Source organism: Solanum tuberosum, unplaced genomic scaffold, assembly GCF_000226075.1.
Source record: "Solanum tuberosum cultivar DM 1-3 516 R44 unplaced genomic scaffold, SolTub_3.0 scf00300, whole genome shotgun sequence".
In the NCBI taxonomy this organism is placed as follows: domain Eukaryota; kingdom Viridiplantae; phylum Streptophyta; class Magnoliopsida; order Solanales; family Solanaceae; genus Solanum; species Solanum tuberosum.
Window position 1 is genome coordinate 479,539 of NW_006239221.1, and position 26,318 is coordinate 505,856.

At 29.6% G+C, this 26,318-nt stretch overlaps 2 protein-coding genes and 1 non-coding gene across 4 annotated transcripts; 1 reads left to right on the forward strand and 2 right to left on the reverse strand.

Annotated features, from left to right (window-relative positions):
- Positions 1 to 17,059: 17,059 nt before the first annotated feature.
- Positions 17,060 to 18,448, forward strand: LOC102586868 (uncharacterized). Of its 2 annotated transcripts, none has more exons than XM_006359456.2 (4): positions 17,060 to 17,325; positions 17,419 to 17,482; positions 17,804 to 17,874; positions 17,977 to 18,244. In XM_006359456.2, the coding sequence occupies exons 1-4, from the start codon at positions 17,242 to 17,244 to the stop codon at positions 18,169 to 18,171; spliced, it is 414 nt and encodes a 137-aa protein (XP_006359518.1). In that variant the 5' UTR covers positions 17,060 to 17,241; the 3' UTR covers positions 18,172 to 18,244. The 2 variants fall into 2 exon arrangements, with proteins under 2 accessions (XP_006359518.1, XP_006359519.1); XM_006359457.2 differs by having other exon boundaries at positions 17,061 to 17,325; positions 17,422 to 17,482; positions 17,977 to 18,448.
- A 4,385-nt stretch (positions 18,449 to 22,833) lies between these two features.
- On the reverse strand, positions 22,834 to 24,320 carry LOC107063047 (metallocarboxypeptidase inhibitor-like). The gene is made up of 2 exons (XM_015314451.1): positions 24,213 to 24,320; positions 22,834 to 23,360 (listed from the first exon to the last, which is right to left on the reverse strand). The coding sequence occupies exons 1-2, from the start codon at positions 24,262 to 24,264 to the stop codon at positions 23,170 to 23,172; spliced, it is 243 nt and encodes an 80-aa protein (XP_015169937.1). The 5' UTR covers positions 24,265 to 24,320; the 3' UTR covers positions 22,834 to 23,169.
- TRNAE-CUC (transfer RNA glutamic acid (anticodon CUC)) lies at positions 23,981 to 24,053 on the reverse strand. Its single transcript has one exon. It is a non-coding gene; the product is annotated as a tRNA-Glu (tRNA).
- Positions 24,321 to 26,318: the final 1,998 nt, after the last annotated feature.

A 26,318-nucleotide genomic window follows, 5' to 3' on the forward strand; every position in this document is an offset into this window, starting at 1 on the left:
AAAAATTAGGCAAATGACATAGTATAAGAAAGAAATTACTTCCTTTCCCTACTTTTTTATTAATTACCAAAAATCCATTTTTTTAGTGTTTTTCAAATACATAATATAGCAATGTGGATACTTAATAGAGCAGCGCGGATACTTTAATTAATAACAGGCGGATACTTAAACTAATAAAGTATCCGGTTAAGTTGAATTGGGGGAAAATAAGGGATTTTTGTATTTTAGTAAAAGAGTAGGGAAATATTGAGAATAGGTAAAGAAATGTTGTGTATTTAAGTAATTATTCCTTTTTAAAATCCCAAAAAATGGAAAAGAAGGTTATATTTTAAAACATACACATAAATTAAAATGAAGGGAATAAAATTTAATTTATAGATCATTAATTTTATTAAGTCGACCTTGATAAGACGACCGATATGTTGAAATTTTTTCCATTCTCTCTCTTTCCCTTTTGTACGATCTTTGACAACCCATTTTTTTTTGTCCCAATAGTCTTTAATAGTGACATTTCACATCATATACTATATCACAACCAACAATTAAGATCTATATCAATTACTTTGGAAAACATTTTTTTTTGGGGGGAACAAAAAATATATAATTCTTGACATTAACTAAATGAGCCATGCAAAAATGTTTTACAAAGAGTGGGCAAATGAGGCATTGCCATGTGAAATTGGTTCAATAAACGTGTTGAGTGTATGGGGTAGACGTGTTTTTAGATAAGAAAATATGTTAGCAAGAATCTAATCCAAAAAATATCAAATCTATCATACTTTTTTTTTCCTTTTTTGAGTGTATGATAATATTGTTATTTTCTAGTATTACTAGTATAGCATAATATATTCAACAAAATATATCTTGTATTCACTATCAAAAATATTGACTCGTCCATAATGTTTCTGATGAATATTATATCAAATATCCTTTACCAACGAATAAAAATGTATGTAAGTCGTTTTATTTATTTATCAAATTAAACTAATTGTGTCAGATTTTTAAATCTACAAATCAAGTCAAATCAACGAAACTCATTTTTTATAGGTAGTTTTTCGATTTGGGTTGGGTTTTTAGATAAGAGAAAATGTTGCTTGGATCTAATCAATATCAAATCTATCATACAACTTTCTCCTTTTTTGAGTGTATGATACTATTGTTGTTTTCTAGTACTAGTATAGCATAATTGTTCAAACAAAATATATATTTTGTATTTACTATTAGAAAAATACTATTTTTGAATAGATTCAATAAAAAATTGACTCATCAATAATATTTCTAATAAATATTACATTGAAAATGTAACATCTCGCAATTTGAAATAACTAGGAAGAAGCTTATAATTGGAAATAGTCATTTTTGGAAAGAATGAAAATCTGGAAAATTTGTTTAAGTTAGAAAAAGTTGAGTTTTGGTCAACTTCAAACGGCCATACCTCCTATCTCAGGATGATTTATGTGTACTTCCAAATATGGTTGGAAAGCTCTTGGAATGATCTTTCCAACGTCGCCGAGTTGCGCGATTCCGAGTTCGTATGAGTAAGTTATGCCCTTTGGAAATTGGGCTGTTGGATTAAGGAAAGTCTAATCCGGATTTTGGAAGGGTAATTTAGTCTTTTCCTTACCTAATTATTCTAATTCGTTTTTAGGAGTTTAATTGGGGAAAAGTCAGATTTTAGTCAGTTTTAGAAAAGTGAATTTCACGCTAGGGCTTGGAGAAGAGGAGAAAGGAGAAGAACGTTCAAGATTCGTCGATTTCGTCAAGGATAGCTTGTGGATTTCATCGGGGGTGATCCCTAAAAGGTATGTGAGATCACATAGCGTTGGGTTAGTTCACCCACGCGCCAATCATGATTCAATTTCAGCGAAGTTTTTAGATTTGAAAGTAAATTCTTGAGTTCTTGATAAAATTCGTTGAATTCTTGTGGGTTGTGTTGATTGGAGTTTTCTTGAGATTGATTCATGTTATTAGTTGTGTTTTTCGAGTAGAATCTGATGTATATTGAGGGTATTGATGATTCTAAGTGTTTGGGAAAGAACCAATCGAGTTTAGAGGGTTTAGAGATGAATAATAAAGGAGAAAAGTCGAAGTTTTCTGGGCAAGGGCTTGGGGCGCCGCGCCTCTCAGAGCGCCCCACTTCAGATCCTGAAGTTTGGGCTCTGGGGAGACGTGCCAGCCAGAGCGCCACAACTTCTGCTCTGAAGTTTGTGCTCTGGCGCCTCGCGCCTCTCAGAGCGCCAAGGTCGCCAGTTCTTCCCATTTTTTCCCCAATCTTTTCGTACTTGTTCCTTAGCAATGTACCTATGTTTTCTAGTTGATTCCAACACTCTAAGGTACATCTAAACATCATGAAATCATACATAAACATGAGATCATGAACCTTGAATCCATAATCCAATTCAAGGAAAGTTAAGATCAAAGTCAAGAGAAGTTCGTAGAGTTTTCCAAAAGTCTTTTCCAAATGTTTTAAGACTTAAAGTTCAAGTTGAGTAAAGATTAAAGAGTAAAGTTTGAAGTTCATTTCTTCAAAAGTATATGGGGACTATGTATTCCCAAAGGGTTTAAAATGTTTTCACATTTAAACAAGAAAGGAAACCTCAATTTCCAAAGAGCCTTCGGGCTAGTATACAGAAACGAGTAATCGCTTTCTAAATGAAGCACGAGAGGAAACTTTTATTTCCAAGATAGCCTTTGAGCTAAGTTTTTTAGCACTAATCTCAAATCACAGAAAGAAGTATGTTTTTAAACATAAGAGCTAATATAATATTTTTGGGAGTAGTATTGAGCACCGATATGGGGGAGAGTTCAGACAACTCACATCCCCATAAACCATGTAGCCACCATGGGTAGAAAAGGGTCATACTTTTTAGATGATTCCTTGAGTTCTTTTTTTAGCATAGAGTAGTGGATCCACTTAGTGAGTTAGGTTCTATACCCCTGGCAAGGTATAGGACGGCCCTTGGCAGTGTGAGGTAAAACGTTGTATCATCACTATAGTTGTTAAGTGATGATTGTCGGTTAGAGAAACTCCCACAATAGTATTTTGTATTTTTATATATACACATCAGAAATATTTGTATTTTCATATACAAACAGAGTTCATATCATATATTTGCATACATACAGAGTTATTATTGTATTTCTAAATGCACAGAGTTGACATCATGTTTTAAAAAACTTTTCTTTATATTGCACTTATTTTAAAATGCTTTATATTGAAATCAGTTCAGTTTAGTTCAGTTGAGAAGAGCAAAGGTAAGTGTTTCTTTCAGAATCTTTCAAGCCTATATTATGTTTAACTTTCCAACTCGCATACTTGTACATTCAATGTACTGATGCCAGTTGGCCTGCATCTTATTATGATGCAGACGCAGGTAATCAAGATCAACATCCAGCGCATCATTGATCCAGTTGAGCTTCAGAGTTGTTGGCGAGCCTCCTTTCATTCCGGAGGATCCCCCTTTTTCATTACTTTATCATTTTAGTTCATTAGGATGTTGTGGGCCTGTCCCGACATCCATCTCAGTTGTTTTAGAGGCTTCATAGACAGTCAGTTAGTTAGTTAAATTCATTTGTCACTACTTTATTATTGGCTTATGTTTTTGAGACTTAAGGTTGCCATTTTGGCTAAGTTTGAATGTTTATTTAAAGACATTCTAAGTTATTTCACAAGTTCCTTGTTAATCTATTTCTTGTGTTTAAGTCTTCCGCTGAGTAAGTAAGCCAGGCCAAAGGTTCGCTTGGGGCCAACAATGGTTCTCGAGTGCCAGCCACGTCCAGGGTGTAGGCTCGGGGTTGACAGAAAATTAATCTTTACCAAATCAAACTAACTATGCCTGATTTTTAAATCTAGAAACCAAGTCGAACCAATAAAAATAGCTTAATTTGGGTTTTTTAAATAAAAGAAAATGTTACAAGGATCTAATCAAAATCAAATCTCTATCATACAATTTTCTCCTTTTTTTCCGAGTGTATGACACTATTGTTATTTTCTAGTGTAGCATAATTTTTCAAACAAAATATATCTTGTATCCATTATGAGAAACAAACACATAACCAACATGGGTTGTGGTACAGTGGTGAGACTGTTTCATGCTCAATTAGAGTTTTCATGTTTGAGCCTTGAATATCGAGAAAATATTGTTGGGAACATCACTAACAAAAGGCCCTGCAATGCATGATCTGAATTTAGTCGAAACTCCAATGCAGACACTAACCGAGTGGAATAAAAAAAAAAAAACACATGCCTAGTGCTAGTATAGTTATGAGTGTATGTCACTAATGTTATTTGCTAGTATATCATATTTGTCCAAATGAAATATATCTTGCATCCATTATGAGAAAATTGCTATTTTCAGACAAATTTAGTTGGAAATTAGCTCCATACGGTTTGTAATGGATTTTATGTTGCAAAACCCTTACCGACAAATTTAATTTTGAAGATACATTCGTACTCGATGAAATTGGCAATTTTCTGATAATACCGCTAGATATCTGAAAAAAAGACATTTTTCATAAATTTCGAATTTATTTAAATAAAAAAGTTGGTGACATATATAGTCGTATACCCTATATAGATGTGCATGTGCTTGATGGAGCAAACAATATTAAATTCAAATTTTGATAAAAAAATATTACGATTAGTTATGCCCTACAAAAATAAATTACATAACTTATTTTTGTCTATTTGGCATAAATATTTTGTTGAGGAGAGCATTTCAATTATTTAAAACAGCCAAATATGTACTTATCATGTTATATCAATCAAATAAGATATTTGTTTGAATTTTATCTTTTTGGTATTACCAAAAATGGACAAAATCTCTTAAATCTTTCATATCAAATTGAGTTCTCAATAATCGAAATTTTAGTTATTATTAGAGAAAACAATGTCATACACGTAAAACGAATGTAAGGAAACCAAATGGGACATATATAAAGAGATATGTAAACAATGTCAAGGTAGGGACAACTCGATCGCAGTAATAAGACACTACTATGAATATAGGAATTAATACAAATAAATTATTTTATTTAGTGACGGATTATAATTTTTTTTTTTTAACATAAGTATAAATATTGAAGTTGAAACATGCATATTGTTAGGTGATATTTTTGTCTATCCTAGCGATATCCACCATGTTTTATGAACAACTCTTTTTCAAAGTTACAACACTATTTGAACTAGGTCAATTGTTAAAAATTCATGAAAAATGTACATATAATAAATTCATCAAGATTTTTACTGAGGATGTTAATATGAAATGTAAACACACGAAAAAAATTAAAAGAGGTTCAACATCTACTATACATACATAAAAGTAATTTGAATTATATAAAAATAGTATAATTTTTCGTCAAAAGGGATTCAACAGAACCCCCTTGCCCTACCTGACTCCGCCCCGGATTACAAAGAACAAAAAAGATAGACAAAACAAAGAAAAACATTAATTGAGTGTCTACATATGATGGAGATATATAGAGATCTCATTGTCTTGGTTTGGGTTTTGTTAGCTTTTGGCAAAGGATTTGGCCCATGTCTGGCTGCTCAAAGAGGTTCAACTCTTATTAGAAGACTTTTCATTCTATGGTTTAATTAATTTCAACTATAATGAAGCATACATCTAACTAACTTCTTGTCAAGTACATTATCAAGTTTAATTTCTTCCGACATTGTGGTGGAGTGCTGAGTATTTTCTAATTCATCGATTATTAATCGAAGATTTTAACTTTGAATTTTGAATATAAAGTCGTTTTTATTAGAGTGTTTTACCCCCAAATATTAGACTTTTCAGCAAAAACTCAGATTTAATCGACCCCGAGTGAATAGCGGACATCGAATGAAAAATAAAATAAAAAATTCCAACACTTCATATAAACTTTGGGTTTTTTTCATTGTCAATTAAATTTTATATGATAGGTCACTTATTAAGTAATTACATGTAAGTTTTGATCAAAATTAATTGGTAATTTAATAAAATGGGAACTGACGATCTATCACCAGTCAAAATTCAGTGGAACTGTGGAAGTGTAAGAAATATCTTTATAACTATCAGTATATATTAACTTAAATCCATCAAATTTTGGGTAGATTTACGTAAATATCCTTTTTTTAGGTTCACATTTAGATTTTATCCCTTTGTTATTATAATTGTGCAAATATAACTTATCAAATTACCATTCTGGAAAATATTAGATTCGAATCTAATATAATAGTCTGCTCATATATATGTTGCTCAATGAGACAAAATGTTATATGACGATAATTTAAATTGTGGTCTAAAAATATTTTCTCATTAAATTTTTAATCTATTTAAAAGAGATATTTTTAGACCATGGCCTAAAAATTTTACACAAAATTTTATCACAAATTCACAAGCTATAAATTTTTAGTAGTACGTATGACATCCCATGAATTAATAATGTCATTAATTACACCTTAATTAGTAACCCTTCTAGACAAGAATACATAGTTATGCTTTTTTTAGCCATGCCCAAATTATTCCACTTGTAATATATTCACCAATAAAATATTATGGCTTCTCCAATAAATATATTATAATAATATAGTTTGTTTTTTGCTTCACTTGATGTTCAATATTCATACGTTGAAAACTTCTACATTGAGGATAAAATAACTTTATACTCAAAGAGACTTGAATTCGAAATCTCTGATATAATTTCATATGCATTAAATACAAATCTATTTGAACTACCTGCATGAGTAATTATTTGGTGGCCCTATATAACTCTGCATTTAATCATGCATGAGATGTTTTTTTCTGTTCATGTGCAATTAATAATTCCTCAACTTGCATTACCCATCATTTCATGGCTTCTTTTGTTAATTTACTCTCTTTTTTTGTTTGAGTTTGTGGTCCTATATATTCATCAAAAAATAAATTTTAAAAAAGGTATTTTTTTCATCGCAAAATATTTATCATGCTTTTTATTTATATATCATTTCAGAAAATATTAATTAGAAAATGGTGTTTAACTATTTTACTCATGTTTTACGTTTTAACGTATAATTTTTTCATTGAATATTTATTCTATAATTGCACTCAAAGATGTGGCAATGAAGTAGATGGAGAATCGTAAAGTTTCAGATTCAAATTCAGTAGAAACAAAAATATTAGGTGATTTTTCCCCCCATCTATTCTAGGTTTAGACAGAGTTAATTGATACATGTTGTTGATAGGAGGTGGTAGATATTTTATGAAATTAATTGAGGCGCGGGTAGGATGGATCAAACACCATAGTTAGTTATATAATTGCGGTGTTTATAGTCTTTAAGAACAATTACTACTAAAAATAAAATATAAAATAATTAATTTTATCTTCTTCTTTTTTAAAATAACAAATATGTTGAAACAAATTAATATATTCAGCAAAGACGATAAATATTTTGAGACGGAAAAGTATAAAAATAAATCATGAAACCCGAAAAGAAAAAGGAAATTAAAAGCAGGCCATTAAGGCTGAACTCTGAAGAGTTTTTTTTTTTTAAAAAAAATCTTCTTAGTTCTACTTCTGTGCACTTGAGTTTGGTAGCATTTATTTATAATTATTGAATATAATTAAAGAAGGGATATTCACATTTAATTTATGTATGTTCAAGTTGAAGGTTGCCATTGTATAGTTAAATGATCACTAGTACAAAAGAGCATTTAATTAAGTTCACTTCATAGTTACTTCCTCAGTCCATTTTTAATTGTTATGTTACGTTTTTTGAAAGTCAATTTGACTAATTTTTAAAGTTAAATTAGATTACATTAGTTCGATATTTTAAACAAAAGAATTATTAGATATTCAAAAACTATACGAAAAGTACTATAAATTGTAATTTTTGCATATCAATATGATGAAAAAATACATCGTAAAATATTAGTCAAAGTTCTTATAATTTAACTCTTAAAAAAGAAAATCATGACAATTAAAAGTGAACGGAGAGAGTATTCACATTATTAAAATAATTATTTTAAATTATTTATTAATTTATAAAATTAATTAATTTTTTCTCAATGTGCATAAATCTTACTAATTAATTTTATGAAATATTTATTATCTCTCATCGATCTTTACACTATATATCATTGTGTATATACAAATTAAATTGAAAATATAATCACGCCATTTTATTTGACGTATGAATGACAGAATTTAATGGACATTAATAATTTAATATATACATTTTCAACTCTATTAATCAAAAATCTAATCCGAACAACTGTGCTAAAAATATAGCCACATAAAAATACATATTTAAAAATCAAAATGTGTTGATATTTAATTTGTAATAATAAAGATAAGACAATATACAGTTTTTTTTTTTAAAAAATAAAATAAAAAATAATATATATATATATATAAACTGATCTCCTGGCCAAATTTTTGCCGCACTTTGGTTGGAGATCAATACAGCAAAATCTATCTCTAATTTGATAGTTTTGGTAGTTAAGTGACATAAAGTCGATATAGGGGGGAACTAGAATTTAGAATACATGTTTGTTCGAATTGAGTAGTTTTCACTTAAGCAATATAATTATATTTTACAAAAATGTTGAATATGTATAAATATTATATTTAAAATTCAGTTATTATCGTTTAAAATTGTTATTCTAACCTTCAGAATTCATAAATTAAAATTCTGACTCTGTCTATCACTGATCAACATAAAATATTATCAAATATATACAGTAACGTATAATCAAACTTATTGTGGGTTCCACTTTGATTAAGAAGTTTGAACATCTCAACAGATTTTTATAAGTTTTTGAATGGACGATACATACATATTTATTAATAAAATATAAAGATAAATGTTGATGGTACATGTGTGAAACTTTTGGCTAATCATAAAAATATGTTTAGTAACGTTTTTTTATTTTATTTTATAAGTAGCAAATTTTTGGTTTAACTCACTAAGTAAAAAATAGTTGAAATCATATAGTAAGGTCAATTTTTTTTCTTCCACAATAAAATCGACGTTAAAAAACTTCACTTTACTTACATAACTAATATTGGATATACCTCGATCATTAGATAATATAATATAAGGGCTTGTTTGGTGTGAGGGATTAGAAATAATAGTGATGGGATAAAAAAAAATTATGTTGTTTGGTTGGCAAGTCCGGGATAACTTATCCCGGGATTAATAATTAGTACCGGGATAAGTTATCCCTCCCCATGGGTGGTATAGTAATCCCGGGATAACTTATCCCGAGATAAAATAGGTAAATGACAAATTCTGTCCCTTTAAATCCTTTTTATACATCATTTTTTTACATTTTATGTATATTTTACATTTTTTTTTTAAATACCATGTATAATAATATTTACTACTCCTTATTTTTATGATAATTATACATATTTTTCTATTAAAAAATTATACTATATAAATATAATTTTTATTTATGAATTTTATTTGACTAATTCTTATGTTTTATTTTATTTTGATTTTCTCATTAAATTTTCTTCTCTTTAATAAACTTAAGAGGGAAGTTCTATTTTTTAAGCTAAATAAGAAAAAGTTATATTTTTAAATACACATGGTACTTATCATGGGAATACATAAACAAAAATATTTAAGTTAAATAAAATAAAAAGTTTTATTTTAAAAAAATGAATAACTAAAGCTCACAAAGAAATATTTAAAAAGTTTAAATAAAGTGAAGGGTAATTTTGTAAACAAACAACTTGTTCTTAAAATTTATCAATATATATTATTTTGACTTATCCCAACCAAACACACAATAAGAAATAATCGCAGGACAACTTATCCCATCATAACTAATCCCAACATAACTTATCCCAACATAGCTTATCCCATCATAACTCATATTCAAACCAAACGACCCCTAAGAGTCCAATATCTAAAAAAGCAAGAACTGAAACTTACGACTTTAATATCATAATAAGAAATAGTAGAAATAACGCCCAGTGACCATTTTTCAATTCATGTAACTGAAATTTCATGTGTGATATTTTTCGATCACAAGAATTGAAAAGTGGCTATTTTTTTAAATAAACCCTAAATAAATTTTGGATCAGATTCAATGAAAAAGCTAACTTATGAGATGCAAGTTGTTCCAGATTATATAAAGAAAGCAAACTATTTTTCCAAAACAAATGTAGAGTAACACCTTTACGATTGGTAATGTATCGCTAATTCATAGCAAAACAACAAATTATGAATTCTTTTTCTTAAATAAGAACTCATAGTTTAAAGAAAATGAAAAGTTCTTTCCAGAAGGTCTATTACTCCTTCCGTCCCATTTTATGTGAGATACTTTAATTCGGCACGAACTTTAAGAAAGAAAGGAAAACTATTAAAATTTGTGGTCTAAAATGAATGATAGAAATTTGTGTGGCTGTAAATCATTTCATTAAGGGTAAAATAGACATTTTATAATTAAACTGTTACTTTATATAGAAATGTGTCATTCTTTTTGGGACTGACTAAAAAGGAAAGTAAGTCATATAAATTGAGACAGAGGGAGTAGTACTTTTGTTGAATTCATAATTGCTTTTAACTCATTATTCCAAACAAATCACAACTATTAACTAATTCGTACTTATTAGCAGTACAACTTATTCTAAAGTTTATTTAGTTTCCTCCTATTAAAAGTGGAAATTTATAACGATCCGAACCGTCGTTAATTAGGAAAAGTAAAGATTTGAGAAAATCTGGCCCACTGACCCGCCAGGGCAGGCCAGGTGCCGCTGGAGCGCCGCCGCCAGAGAGGGGTAAATTAGCGCCAGAGAGGGATAAGCGAGGCAAAACATAAATTACGAAAAATCCTATTTTCTCCATGTTCCTAAAATACCTAAATAAATCGTAAAATACCCTAGAAATCTCAGAAAAGCTGCTCTAAGTTTAGGAATGAAGGAGAAGGAGATTTCTAGTGTGGGGATGGCGAAATCTTACGAATTCTTGTCTAAATTCACCGTCACGAGCCCAAAAAATTCGAATCGAAATCAAAAACTCCGTACAACTGCTTGGCTCCCAGGTAGGCTAGGTTTTACAATTGAGTAGTTTTAAATATGTGCTTACTACGTGATATATGTAAATCAAGGGTATGGTTGTGTGTAGACCTTCGTGCACCGAGTAAATTACATAAATAATCCTTAGAATTCAAAGTATGTGGGTTATGCCTTGTGAGGGGGAATTGATGAGTTGTTAGAAAAACCTAGAATTGCTATCATGGATATAATTGAGTCAAGAATGAGGACATGAAATCAAGAGTGGAACTATATTTATGAATGTATGTTACATCCGATAATTGAAGTGATGAAATTGAGGAATTATGATGAATGGTGATTAAAACCTAATGAGAAATCCTAACGACAAACTAGGACTGAGAATGGTCAATTATTACATATGCGTTAGGGATTGAGGAGTAATTCGTAGGTGATGATTGTAATTCTATATTTGTGTGATGTATGTTTGTTCTTGCTTCATTGTGATACTTGTGTATGTATGAATGTTGCAATGTTGATCACACTTGTTGTAAATGAGATAGATGAATATCATTGCCATGAAATCATGACTTAAATATATGATCTTGACGATGTACTTGTGTTTTTGATTGTGGTGTGTGAATGGGATCGAATTGCCATGTTCCGACATAATTAACTTGGATCGGATTGCCACGTTCCGGCATAAGTATGGGATCGGTTGCCACGTTTCGGCATAAATATGGGATCGACTGCCACATTTCGGCACACTAACTTGGGATCGGTTGCCACGTTCAGGCATGCTAACTGTTTGAATTTGGGTCCCATGATAGGGCCAATGATATGATATAAAATGTGAAGTTATTCGTTGTTCGTAAATATTGATGATATTGTATATGTTTGATATGCGCATACAAGTATAGTGTTGTTTTGACTTGCTTATGTTGCACTTAGTGGGCACGTGTATGATGGGTGATGTTTGATTGTCCGTCGTAATGAGTGAACCTGTGGAGTATAGTGGAAGGGCAAAGTGGTCAAGAGGCGAGTAATAGATAGTAAGGGTTGTTCGTGGGTTGTAATGGCGAGGAGTAGAGGTAGTGTGTGTGATGAAATATGCTTAGGTGGATTTCACCTTGGGGAAAAGAGATTGGGTTTAATTAGTATTAAGGGAGCTTGATGTAATGTATTATGTGACTATGGCAGGGTAATGTGACGAGGAAGTAGGGGTATGACGTGAACGGTTAATTGAAATGTTGGTGGCTATATTGGGGGAATTTCTCTATGTGTTAGAATGGTTAGACCATGATCAAGTATCGGATAGGTAGGTTGATTGAGAAGGATGACAATAGGCAGAATAGTAGTGTATATGGGAGGTATTTCAAGAGAGGGTAAAGGTGAAGAAGCGAGGGGTTTATTTCATGATCTTACTAGTTGGTTTCTTATGTTATGTGGTGGACGTCAGGTTGACCGATGATGCCTACCAGTACGCGTGTTTTGTACTGATACTACTCTTGCTATGTCTTTTGACATAGTCTGTTGCAGGATCGGTGAGGTTTCATTAGGAGAAGACGAAGAAAATCTCCAGCAGCTTCTATTCTTCCTTCCGCATGGTGGGAGCTGTGTCTTTTAATTATCATGTCCAGTTGTACTCTTAGTAGCTCTTGTACCTGTTTAGACTAGATCTTTGAGAGTGTTAATTACTTTACAAGTCTTAACTTGAAATTGTTTAAAAGTTTTTAATAAAGAATTTCGTTAGTATGTTATTTCCGTTTATTTAATTTTTCGCATGTTTTAAATTGTTGGGTTATGAGGATTCTCCTACTTAGGTGGTAGTATATAGGTGCCCGCACGGCCTGATGGGTTGGATCGTGACAAAATTCCAGCTAACTCCCACACTAAATTGAATAACTGCTATTTCTTTTTGTCCAAACAGACTCTTAAAATATGTCTGAAATAATTAAATAAATAATCATATATAAAAACAAAACGGTGCACTATTTTTTAAATTCTAATAATTTATTATTTTATTTTATTTTTAAAAAAAGATCAAATGTTTCTCTGTCGGCTGATAGATTGTTAGCCACATCTATTTAAAATCATCTCAAAAGTCTTTATCTTTACTAAAAAATCTAGCTTATTAGAAAAAGAAAAAAAATAGAAAAAAGCTGTTTAATATTTGAACTGAAAAATGTATGGGAATTAATTGTTCAAGAAAACTTAAATTTTTAAAAATAATTGTTCATTCTTCTCTTCAATTTGTTCATTTCTTTTACATGTCGGGATTGCACGAAAAATTCTATGTACATCACTAAACATGTTATGATTTTATTTTTAAGGCTATTATATCAATTTTTTTATGATTACATGTCCTTAAAAGATAGCTAACGACAAGTGATAAAGTCAAGTTCAAAAGTAATTTCTTCGTTAAAAAAGAAATATTCTTTTACTTAGGCATGCAAGGGAGGATCTAGGTGGCGTGCGGATTCTCAAGAACTTATAGGAACTTTTGCGCAAAATTTTACATTTATATTGAAAAATCTATTTTATATAAGAGATATTTATAGAGAATCTAGTAATAAAATATAGTATTTTGATTTAGTATTAGAAACTTAGAATTAGAACTTGCTTAACCTTATTACTCTCCTTAATGAGGATTTGATTCTTCTTGGACGACAATAATAATATCTAGTGAAATTTTACTAATTATTGGGGTCTAGGGAGGATAGAGCGTACGCAGACTTTATAATTACTAGCTTGTGAAAGTAGAGAGACTCGATTCCTCTTAAACACATATAATAATGAAGGTTTTTTTCAAAAAGAATTAAAATCATTAAAATTCATAAACTTCGAATCTTGAATTTACTTTCGTACTCAATTAAAATCATTAAAGTTCATAAACTTTGAATCTTGAATTTACTTCCGTACTTGCTTGACATTCACATTATCAAGTCAATATAATTGCCGCCAAGCAAAACGACGACGGAGCGGCTACGTAACCTAACGGAATTGTCTCATTTCTCCATTAATTCCGGCCAATACAAGAATTAGGTGAAAAGTAATTTATAATATAAAATTACAATTACCCCTAAATTCTTTTTATTCAATGGTCAAACAACATAACACCGACCGACACCAATATCGAGGCATATACATGTTACTTAACGTAAAGTTTTTCGGAAATAACTTTTCCAAGAATCACTCGGTTCGTTTTGGTTTTAAAGTTAATCGGTTTAACTTATCGGTTTGAAGTTAACCTCTATAGAATCTTTAAGATATTGATTTAACGATTATTGATCTTTATCAGTTTAACCACTAAAATTTTATTTTAAAAAAATCAAGAAAAATCACTTAGAAAAATAAAGGTGACAAATCAAATGAACTATGCACGTGACATGATCAATAGCCAGAATACCTCTTTGCTCAAAAGCAAATACTGTCGTATTGTAGAATAACCGAAAGTTTGAGACAGCCTAAAATAAAAGTATGAAATTAAACTCCAAGTCAAAGACTTTATGTACCAAATTGTATAAATATAATTATTTAATTTACTATCGCGTTCAGTGGCAGAGCCACCTTACATTTACGGGGTTCATTCGGCAAAAAGTTATATTATTTATACATGGTTAAAATAATTTTATAGGTATATGTAGTAGATGTCGAACCCCCTTCGACTGCTTTGTGTATCTATTTTTTTCATATTTTGAACCCCTTTATTGAAAATTCTGAATCCGCCACTGATCACATTGTCGATTAACCTATTAAAAAAAAACTTTAAATTGTTAATTAAGAATCAATATCCCGATAATAAAAAAAATTAAAATCGTTATCGAAATTGCTAAACTGATAAAATAAGGTGAAGATTGTGGAAGAGTGAAGAGAGACAAGATGGGATGGTTGGATGTTTTTGTGCTACCAAAAGAACCAACAAAGCTCATGAGTCGTCGGTGTCCACGTGGCCATATATCTTCCACGTCACCATTATGGGTCCCAGAAAATGACAGCCACGTGGACCGGTTCGTCTACCGTGTCAAACTGCCTACACGACAAGAACGTCCACGTCTGCAATTACTACCACTGCTAAACCCACCCCACCCCGATGACGTGGCAATTATCCAATATTTAATTGTTCCAACTGCCACCTAGTACCCGAGTTAATGAAATATATCTCTATTAAGATAGAACGATTTTACTTATCGATGTATTGATATCTAAAATCATAGTGTCAACCACTCAACGATAGTAAAGTACACTAACTTTCTTTGTGTAGAAAAAGAAGAAGTTCGAAAAATTTGTTGTTGAACAAATGCTTATTGCGTCTTATCAAAAAGGTCACAATCTTTCGAAAAATTCACAACCCTTTGAAAAAATCAACACACTTGATATGTTCCTTTCCTTGCAGGTTATGATACACAAAATAATTATGAACTTAACTATATACATGCATGATATATGAATGATCTAACTAGTCATGAAAAATGGCAAAGTAGTGAAAGGCCAAAAACAAGTATGTTTTGTTTTACTAATACAAGTTATCTAATTTTATGTCTAGGCAAATGATCCATCATATGGATGGGCTTCATCTTAGTCTTGACACATCATGTAGCAATTGAATGATTGATCCACCCAATTATCTTTGTAAATTCTTTTGTGATCCAAAATTAGTCATCTAACAAGTAGTAAGTTCGTTTCAATTTATTTATCTTGCGTTTTCTATTAGTTTATTTAAATAAGAATGTTTTTTTTAATAACTATTTAATTTTTACTTTCAACTTAACTTGTTTAGACTACATGATTGAAAGACATTGTGATTCAAAAGAGTTCTTTACTTTTTAAAACTCCATGCATGAGAATTGTCAGAGGACTAATTAAGCTAGCGTTTGGCCATAAATTTAATTTGGATTAGATTTGAAAATTTATCTTCAAATATCTGTTTGATTGTGATATTTGATTAGAAATACTTTCAAGTTTCCAACAACAAACTTAGATAAACTTTTGGGACTTTCACTCATAAAACTTTAATTTTTTTTCTAAGTAAAATGCAGATTCAAACACAACTTCAAAAATTTAAATTTTCAAGTTTTAAATTCCAATATAAAAAATATCAGTATTTCATATCAGAATAAATAATATATATATATATATATATATATATATATCAAAAGGTGTAGGGTTTAAGTTACAAACCATACGACTTCAATGTAATTTTTTTTTACACTATCAAAGTATCCAAATTATATTTACAGATAAATTTTCTTGAAATATGAGATTTATAGGAGTAATAAATAAGATAAATTACCTGCTATAATAGAGAAAAGTAATTTGGGTAATGTTAAATGACCAGAAAATTTGGTCAAAAATTTAAAAAGTCTATAATATTCTTTTTATTTTAAAATAAACTGATCTTTTTTGCATTTATTAATTAAAAGGTATTAAAGTTAAAATGGTAAAAATATTCAAAAAGGTAAAATAACATAGTGTGAAATATGTTATTTTATTATTCTAGCCAAATTCTGGCCAAAAGAATTTTTTCAAAGTAATCTAGGATAATTTATTTTTCTCAAAAGTAAATAACTTATTAAACTCAAAGGTAATACATATATATGGAAGGAATTCTAAATTTTCTTGGATTTTCGGTTACCAAGCCAGCAAGCAAGAGACAACCTACCCTTAAAAATGTGTGTATAGTTATGGACATATTATATTAAAAATAATAATAATCACTTTTTGCACTTTCTTCCATTTCCAAAGTGTCTACAATTGCTAGAATATTGTTTCTTTTGGGGAGTTTACTATTATGCAATTTTTTCAAGAAAAATATACTCTCTTTTTTTTTCTTCTTTTTTACATGAAGACAATCTTGTCCCCTCATAACAATGACCTCAAAAGCATGTTAAGCTTTATCAAGACCCTCTTATTCATTCTTAGTGCCCACATATGCACTAAAGAAACAAAACATAGTAAAATTCAAAGTATATCAATTTAATCCCATGTCCCCAAAAAAATATTTGTGGTCCCTATATCATTTGCTATACCTTTTCTCTTTACATATGTTTTGTGTATAAATATAATGAACCAAGAATCCATTTTTGTATATCACTTGTGTTATTCATATATCTTGAAAGTGGAATAAGAAGAAACAAAAAGAAGTTAAGCTTTAGTTCTTCTATTCTTCCCAACTTTTAGACAATTCCAATTTTGTCAAAGTTCTTTTTGTTCATTTCTCTCATACATATAACAACTCTAAACAATCTCTTTAACTTTTAGCCTTTTTTCTTTGAGATAATGAAGCAAGTTCTTCTACTTTCTCTTTTACTTTTTTCTACTTTGGTCTATGAAGCACAATCAAGGAATATTCCCATGTTAAAGGTGAGAATTATATTCAAAGTACTAAAAACTTGAATTTTGTTTTCCTAATTTTGAAATTCAAAGTGCTAAAAGCTTAATAATGGTTATTTTTAGCAGGAAAATGGAGATGTTGGAGAAGTCAATATTATTTGCAAAGATGACCATTGTTCATCATCAGGTACTACAATGAAGAGAAGACTTTCTAAATTAGCCAAAATAAGTCATCATTGGTTACCAAATATCCATGAAGATTATTATGGTCCTAGAGGACATAGGCCTAGACACCATTAATCAGAATGATCAGTGTTCACACTTACCTTTAGCATGACTCGAACCTTTAATCTCTAACATTTTTAACATGTTGATGAATTATTTACCTTGTTAGTAATATTAATGAAATTTGCATCATCAAAATTATGTCTAGTACTCAACTTAATTAATTAAATGCTCAATTTTAGTTTGTTTATTCATCAAGTAGTTATTCTTGTAATGTTTGCAGGAAGAAATAGGAAACTTATGACAAAAACAACCTCTACTTCTAGTCCAATTACGACAACTACTTCAACAGAGGTTGGTTAATTTTCATGAAAAATAAAATAAAATAAAAAAGTTTTAAAAATTATATTTTATTTTTCAAATTACTTATATAGTTTATTTTACATATATTTACAGAATATCAAGAATGAAGGAAATAAAGCTCACGACACCACAATATTGAAAGGTCAATCAAGTAGTGAAAATTTCTCAATCAATTCATCACCGGAAACCGGTCACCGGAAAACATCCTCCGATCACCACCCCGACGTGCTAGACTTAGCCGGAATGGATTATTCTCCGGCGAAGAGAAAACCTCCAATTCACAACTAATAGAAAATATTATATGAAGAAGTTATTGGAAAATATTTGTAGTAGAAAAAAAAGAAGAAAATATTTGTATTTGAAAAATAAATAAATATATTTGTAGCACTTAAATTAGAAAAGAACCCTTTAATTAGGAAAAAAAATTACTATATAAGAGTAGTGGAGACATCATTAAGAAATGATGCCCTTCTTTTAGGGTTAGGAAAATTTTGTACATAAAATATTGTCATATGTATTAATTAATATTACTTACTTATATATATAATTATTAGTTGATGATTGATTCATAATTACTATTATGTATGGCTAGTTAAGTAGCCTTATAAAATATTGCTCGCAAAGTGCCAATTATAACTACGTATTACTATATATCTTTTAACAAATTATATATCTTGAGCTAAGTTTTAATAGATTCCAACCTCTATGTTTCTCGGTATAATTTTATTGGAGGGAAATATGGTACTTTAGTTCGGTAATAACTTTATGAAACTAAATTTATATGTTAAAGAATTATAGAAAGATCCATGACTCAAGATCCGTAGGTAAACGAAGATTCACTTATTCTTTAATATGATAAAACTCCCCACTCTATTCATAAAAAAAATGAGATAGATATATTTTTAATATTTAATGAAAGTATAGTTCTAGATCAAAATATCAGGAATCAAAACAAAAAAAATGGCTGCTTTTGAAATTTATATAATAATATGCAATAGAAGTGATAGTCTGAATTTTTGTTAAGAGGTTTAAAAAAATGAAAAATAAACACACATTGGTCGAAGGGGTTCAACATTTACTATATATATACATGAAAAATAATTTTAATCATGTATAAATAGTGTAATTTTTCGTCGGATAAGGTTTAAATAAACCCTCTAACCCCAAGTTGGCTCCACTCCTGAGCATTATGAATCTAAACTGAAAAGGAGTCAAGCATGGCGATCTCATAGTTCTTGATATGTGAAGATGCGTATTTAGATAGAGTCCAATATATTATTTTTTCATTGAGTATGTACATACCATACTTATGTAAATTTTAACTAATATAGTAGGTTATTTATTAAGTATTTGCTTATGTGATAGTGTAGAAGAGTTCTTTTTTAACTCCTCCCTAACGTACTTTACAATCTTAGAGTTGAAAGTGAGGAATGATTACCATCTGATCGAGCAACTTCATCGTTTTTGTTTTTTTTTTTGGTTTTATTGAAAAAATGGAAACTAATGATGGCAAAATGTACAACAAGAATTTAGGTACACATTAAAAACTAGAGGGTTATGAAATGAATGAAGTAGGTTTATGGATCTTTGCATTATGTGATGATGTTTTTTTGGGCCCAATAGATTGGTTTTAGACTATGATCAAAATGTATTTTCTCCCATTAAATGCAATAACGTGAGTAGAATGGTATGCCTGACAATGTAGGCCAATATGTTTTTTGTTAGGTCAAATAGTTTTGGGCCCAAAAGATTGGAAGATATATTTGCAATTTGGATCACAAAAATGCAAAATGTACATTACTGACTAAAAAAACGTAGAAATGTCACCAAGGTAACCACTTTTAGGATTGTAGTTTATGTATAATCTAATTGTTACTTAGTTATCGATTAACAATTATTTGTGATGGGCTACTAAATGAACATCAACTCATGAGATATCTTGATGGAATCACAACTACTCCATCACCTACTATTAGCCAAAATTGATTTTATTGTACCACGTTCTGATCGTCATATTTGGTTCTTTCAAAATCAATTGATCCAACAAGCAATGATGACATCAAGTAATCTTACCATTGCTCCACTTATTTTCTAGAAAAATAAGTGGATATCTTACTTATTTTCTCGTGTTTGACACGTAAGTAAAAAAATATTATTCTAAAAATATTTGTATATAATTGAGACAAATACAATGAGAGGTGGGGTATAGAGTGATGGAGATAGGGGCTTTGGAAGGGGGGAGGAGGAGGTTGGAGTGTGGAAGGATACAGACAATGTAAAATATTATTTGTAGAACTTGTTTTTCTACTTCTATTAGAGAAGTCATTTTTCTCATTTTTAACGAACTTATTTTCCTACAAATATTTGTAAAAATATTTTAACAAATCAAACATGAAAAAATCTGAAATTTCCTCCATACCTACCACACCCTTAAGGGAATTGAAATATGCACAACTACTCAAATAGTATGGCTAGGCAAATAGCTTGTGTCTGCAATGTAAAAGCATCTTCAAAGCTTATATTTATCATGCAAAGATTAATTAGGGTAGAAGTTTAATTTATTTTCTGATCAACAAGCTGTGTTGTATCTTAGTTGAGACATTTGTTTACTTATTGGTGATATTATTTGCCCTGAGTTTTTTACCATAATTAATAGGTTTTTTGTTTTCCTTAACTCTCTATATTTGGCTAATCCTTTTCTTGTAGAAAAAAAGTTAGAACTCTATAAATAAAGACTCGTTCCTTCAAACTTAATCAACATTCACAATGTAGTCCTAGGGGTTTTAAGAGTTTTGGTTAAGGGGAGAATTTGTGGGACACAAGTGATATGTTATCACTTGTGCGAACCTCCTTATATTTCGAGTGAATTGGTTGAAGTTATTTCTCTCTATATTTGTACTCTCATGTGTATATAGTGGATTGCTCATCACCTTTGTGATCGTAGGTCGATTGACCAAACCACGTTAAATCTTTGCATCTTATGGTATATTTTTCATTTGTCTTCTTACTCATGGCCTTCCAAAATTTGTTTTCTTAGCTTCCGCATGACACCTAATTATTTCAGTCCTAACAATTCTTTTATTTAAGATTTCTATTAAGTGTCCGATATCCGCATTGGGATTCGACTAAATTTAGATTCGCATCGGAAAGTAATATAAAACGAAATACAAGATAGAGAGATTTAGGAGTGTACATGATCGGGTTGGTTCGGGTTTTTCAAATATCAAGCCAAACCATTTGTGTCGGATTTTTAAATGTATAAACCAAACCAAACCAATAAAACTCGGGTTTTTCAACCTCGGGTTTTTTCGGGTTTTTCAGGTAAAGTATTCATACAAACATATAATTTACTTGTACTTCAAATATTTCTTTAGTCCTACCAAAATACAATTATCTAAGGTGTTTCTTAAGAAAATAACACAAAATATGATATGAGTAATGACACTAAAATATCCAACAAAATAATAATAATAATAATGAAATTGCGTAAAACAAATATTGCAAATTAACAAGTCATAATGAAAATGATCATAATTTAAAAGTACTAAATCATGCTAAAATTAAGTTAATAAGTATTAGTTACATGACTAAATATTAAAGGAAATTAAAATTAGATTATGTATTTGAATTGTCTAAACCAATATAAAACCAAAGAACAAATATTCAATATTATTGTCATTCTTAGTGTTGAATTGATTTTCTTTTTGCATTAGTATTAATTTGATTTTGATTTAAGCTTTATTATAATTACCAACATCTGTGGACTATAATCTTTATTGAACCATTCAGAATTCTAATTTTCAAACTTGAAATAATATATTAAAAGATAAAAACTATGAAAAAGTATAAGAAATATTTAAAAATTATATCAAAGTAAATATTTTTATGTATAAATAAAATTTTAAAATTATATATATAATGTCGGGTTGATTTTTTTTAGTTAAAACCAAACCAACCCAAATATAGTCGGGTTTTTTTTTTCAATACCAAACCAAGTCAAACCAATCACTAGTCGGATTTTTTTTCTCGATTTGACTCGATTTGCGGTTTGATTTGGTTTTCGGTTCGATTTTGTAATTCAATAGATAATCCAGAAATTGAGAGGAGATAGAGAAGAAAGAAAAAACAATCCCATAATTGAATTAAATTAGAAACCAACAAATACAGATTTGTAATTCTGTAATTTGAACACACACCCACAAGATTTAATTCAAGGGAGATGAGAATTGAACTCATACATAAATAATTTTATCAGAAAATATTAAAAAAAGATCCAAAATAGAGACAAACAGATACAACCCACAAAACACATCAAAAGTGTTTACCTAAAAATATTGTCTCCCATATAATCTTTTTTCGTATTCTATTTATACTACAAAGGAAAATGTTGACTAAGAAAAAAACAAAACATAAATGTCTCTAATTGTATGTTGGTCATATATACTATGATCAAAAGGATAATAAAATATAATGTTAATCTTTCTTATAGTGTTTTTTTTTTCGGTTTCAAACTCTCTTAAAACACTTTAAACTCTTGATATCAAGTAGAAATCCTTTCACTCAATGAGTTAAAGTTCTTTCTAACAAAAATATCTTTGTACCAAGAAGAACTCTAACCCGAATGTTCTTAAGAATGAGGAGTACTCACCACTCTATCATAATAACTGTTAGTTACTTAAAAGTCGTGATTAATACAATTGATAAGAATATTTTACATGCCTTAATTTGAGCTACATATTTAGCTCAAATCAACTCATCTTTTAAATGTGCTTATTAAAATAGATTATATTAATAAATGAGCGTAATAGTAACTCATGCAAACTTACGACGGATCATATTTTATGGGTTACTTTTACCACACTTGTATAAAACGAAAAGAAACATATATAACACACATAATACAATGATCTTTTATTTAATTTGATGATTACACATTACACCTTGATAACATATTTTTATCAAATCAACAAGCATAGTCGATTTCTTATTAGCCACAATTAAAGCATATATCACAGACATATGGAGTACTTTTTTCTTCTTTTCGAATTACACTTTGGTCACTTAGGACTAAAAGTCGAAAAGAAGAACAACACTTAAAGACAACAATATTGAAATTACAGGCCTATGGGCCTAGGGGCGAAGCCAGTACAAGGGTTCATCCAAACTCTTTTCGGCGGAAAATTATATTATTTATACAAGGTTAAAATAATTTTTTATGTATATATAGTAGATGTCGAATTCCCTTCAGCTATTTCGTGTGCCTATTTCTATAGATTTTGAACCTCCTTATTGAAAATCCTGGCGCCGCCAGGGACCACATGTCCCCGCGGCCCTCCGACAGGCTTCACAGAACAAAGCACCAGAGCAATCATCGTGTGTTTTACAAGGTTTGTTACAAATTGGATCTTCCTGAAAAAGTTTCGTCACATCTTGGGCCATCACATGAATTTTCGTGGAGTGGAATGAATTGTCATGAGCTGCAAAATCCAAAACTATATTTTGTAAAACTAATGTATTAAACTTTCAATTTTGTGATTTTTAGTTGTTATGTTTTTCTTTACTGTCGTTTTTCTGTTTTATTACTTCTTTACTTTGCTTCACTTGAACCGAGGGTTAGAAACAACATTTTTACTTCAACAAAGTATGGATAAGGTTTGTATACACTCTCCCCTCCTCAATCCTCACTTTATAGGATTTTAACTGAATATATTATTGTTATTATTATATATTTCAAATTCGCTCTTGAGATCCAAGCTTTTCATATACCAATGGAGATCAGATCGAAATAGTGATATTAGTGTTGTTAATGGTGGATAGGTTGGGGTTGGGTTGTGAGGTGACATGTCATATAGAAATTATAACGGAAGAAGGTATATTATTTAGTAGAAATATTAATAACTTGCCCCTTTTGGCCTTGTTTTTGAAAAATATAGCTATTATTATAGAATTTCAAAATTCAACAAAGTTTCACTTGTGAAATTTGAAACTTCATATAATAACTATTTTTCAATTACAAGGTCTAAAAATAGCTATTTGTGAATTTTACATGTATATTTGTACTACTTGACTAACATTAAAAAAAAAAAAAAAAAGGAATTTCCGTTGCCGGGACTTGAACCCGGGTCTCTCGGGTGAGAGCCGAGTATCCTAACCAACTAGACTACAACGGAATTTTATTAAAAATCGCTGCTGTGGCAGCGATTTTGTTTTTTTAATTATTATTAAAAATCGCTGCATTGTAAAAAATTTTTTTTTTTTTTTTGCATAATAAATGAACAAATTTGATCATTTTCCCTTCTAAGACATAAGAGTAATATGAAATGACTTACCAGCAATAACCATAAGGAGAATGGTGAAAAGGATAGTAAGTTTTTGTGCCATGGTAATAATACAAATAATGTGGATGGATTTTCATTCCTCCACCAACAATAGTATTTATAGGCCTTATTAGGAGACTACTTTTGTCATTTTTGAGAATCAAAATGTCTCACAACCACACAAGTTTTTTTTATTTTTTGTTGTTGATAATTTTGCAAAATACTACTATACATATCTTTGATGATTATGATGTTTGAATTTGAATATAGTTATCTGATTATTGAAATTTTATCTCTATACACTTGATAATTATGAGAAAATTCTTTGCTCGCTCAATATCTAAATATAAAAACTAAATATCATTAGCATAAAATAATTTGCATGCGTTGTAAAAATTATTTATCTGATGAACCATACTCTAGAAGTTAGCATCAATATTAACATTAGTGATCGATAGTGATGTGATGGCCAATGACAATCACGGACTAGTAATGATAATTGTGTTATTGCAGTAATTTAGGTAGATTCAAATATGTTATCAAATTTTGAGAAAAAGCTAATTTATATCATCTATTAATAATTTTGCTCAATCATGTCACTGTGTTATGTAAAGGTCCATTTGTGCCATTATTTTTTAACGGTTTGATGGTTTTGCAAAATCATTTTTCCCATGTGGCCTCTTGTTAGAGGTTTACGTAACCAAGATTAAACTAGTAAAAAAAAGTTTAAATATGCTATCAAACTTTGAGAAAAGGCTTAGCTATTTATCGACTTTGAGCAAAAGTAAATGTGGCATGACTCGGCCAAATGATTAACATATGATATAGATAAATCTTTTTCAAAGTTTGATGTCATATTTGATTTTTTTTTACTAGTTTAATTTTGGTAATATGAACTTCTAATAAAGAAGTTGCGTGGAAAAAATGATTTTGTAAAACCATTAGGTCTATTCATTAAAAAATAATGATATAAATAAACATTTTCTATAACAACAATGATATGATTGAACCCAAATATTAATAAAATACATACATTATTTTTTTCAAAGTTCATTAGCATATTTGAACGTCCACTCATAAATTTATTATACACTATAATTATTCGAGCTAGTAAATTTTGTATTTTTATTTTAAAATAAAACACAACCAGCACGTTTTATTCATTAATTGCCGGGACCAAAATAGATAGAGATATGCATTTAGGGGTGTACTGACATGGTCCCTATATGAATAACTACTAAATTAATGTACCACCAACTTATGTAAATTTTTTATTCATTTTTACCTATTATATTTGAATTTGATATATTAATTAAAAAATACTTAAAATGATTATGTTATCATACTAATTAAGTATATTTACGTAATTAATGCTAAAAGTAAAAATATATTTACTACTTCACTTGCTGAACAATAATGCTATTGAATTTTAGAAAGTGGTCCAAGTGTACCATTTTTCAATAGTTGGGGTAAGATATGCCCCTATTGATACAAAATTCGCAAAACCATTAGGTCTATTGGTTAAAAAACAATAGCATGATTAATGAACTTTTTCTATAATGACAATGGCATGATTGAGCCCAAATATTAATAAAATATATAAAATTAATTTTTTCAAAGTTCGTGAACATATTTGAACGTTCACTCATAAATTTATTCCACCCAATATAATTATACAAGCTAGTAAACTTTGTATTTTTATTTTAAAATAAAACACAACCAACACGTTTTATTCATGTATCGGTGGGACCAAAATAGATAGAGATATGCATTTATGGGTGTACTAGGACCAAACTAAGCTCCACTTAGGGTGTGTTTGGTATGAAGGAAAACATTTTTCAGAAAATGTTTTCCAATTTTCTCATGTTTTGTTGGGTTAAATGTTTTGGAAAATGTTTTCCAAATCAACTCATTTTCCTCAAATTTAAGGAAAATGACTTCCCTTCAAAACTTAAGGAAAACATTTTCCAAAACTCTCTTCCAACTTCCAATTAAAAAAAAATGTTGAAAAAATCAATTTATTTGGTCCCTACCCTCAAACCAGACCCCCAACCACCACCCCTCTCAAAAAAATATTAAAAGTTGTTTTCAAAAGATATTTCTAATTTCAATTTTTTA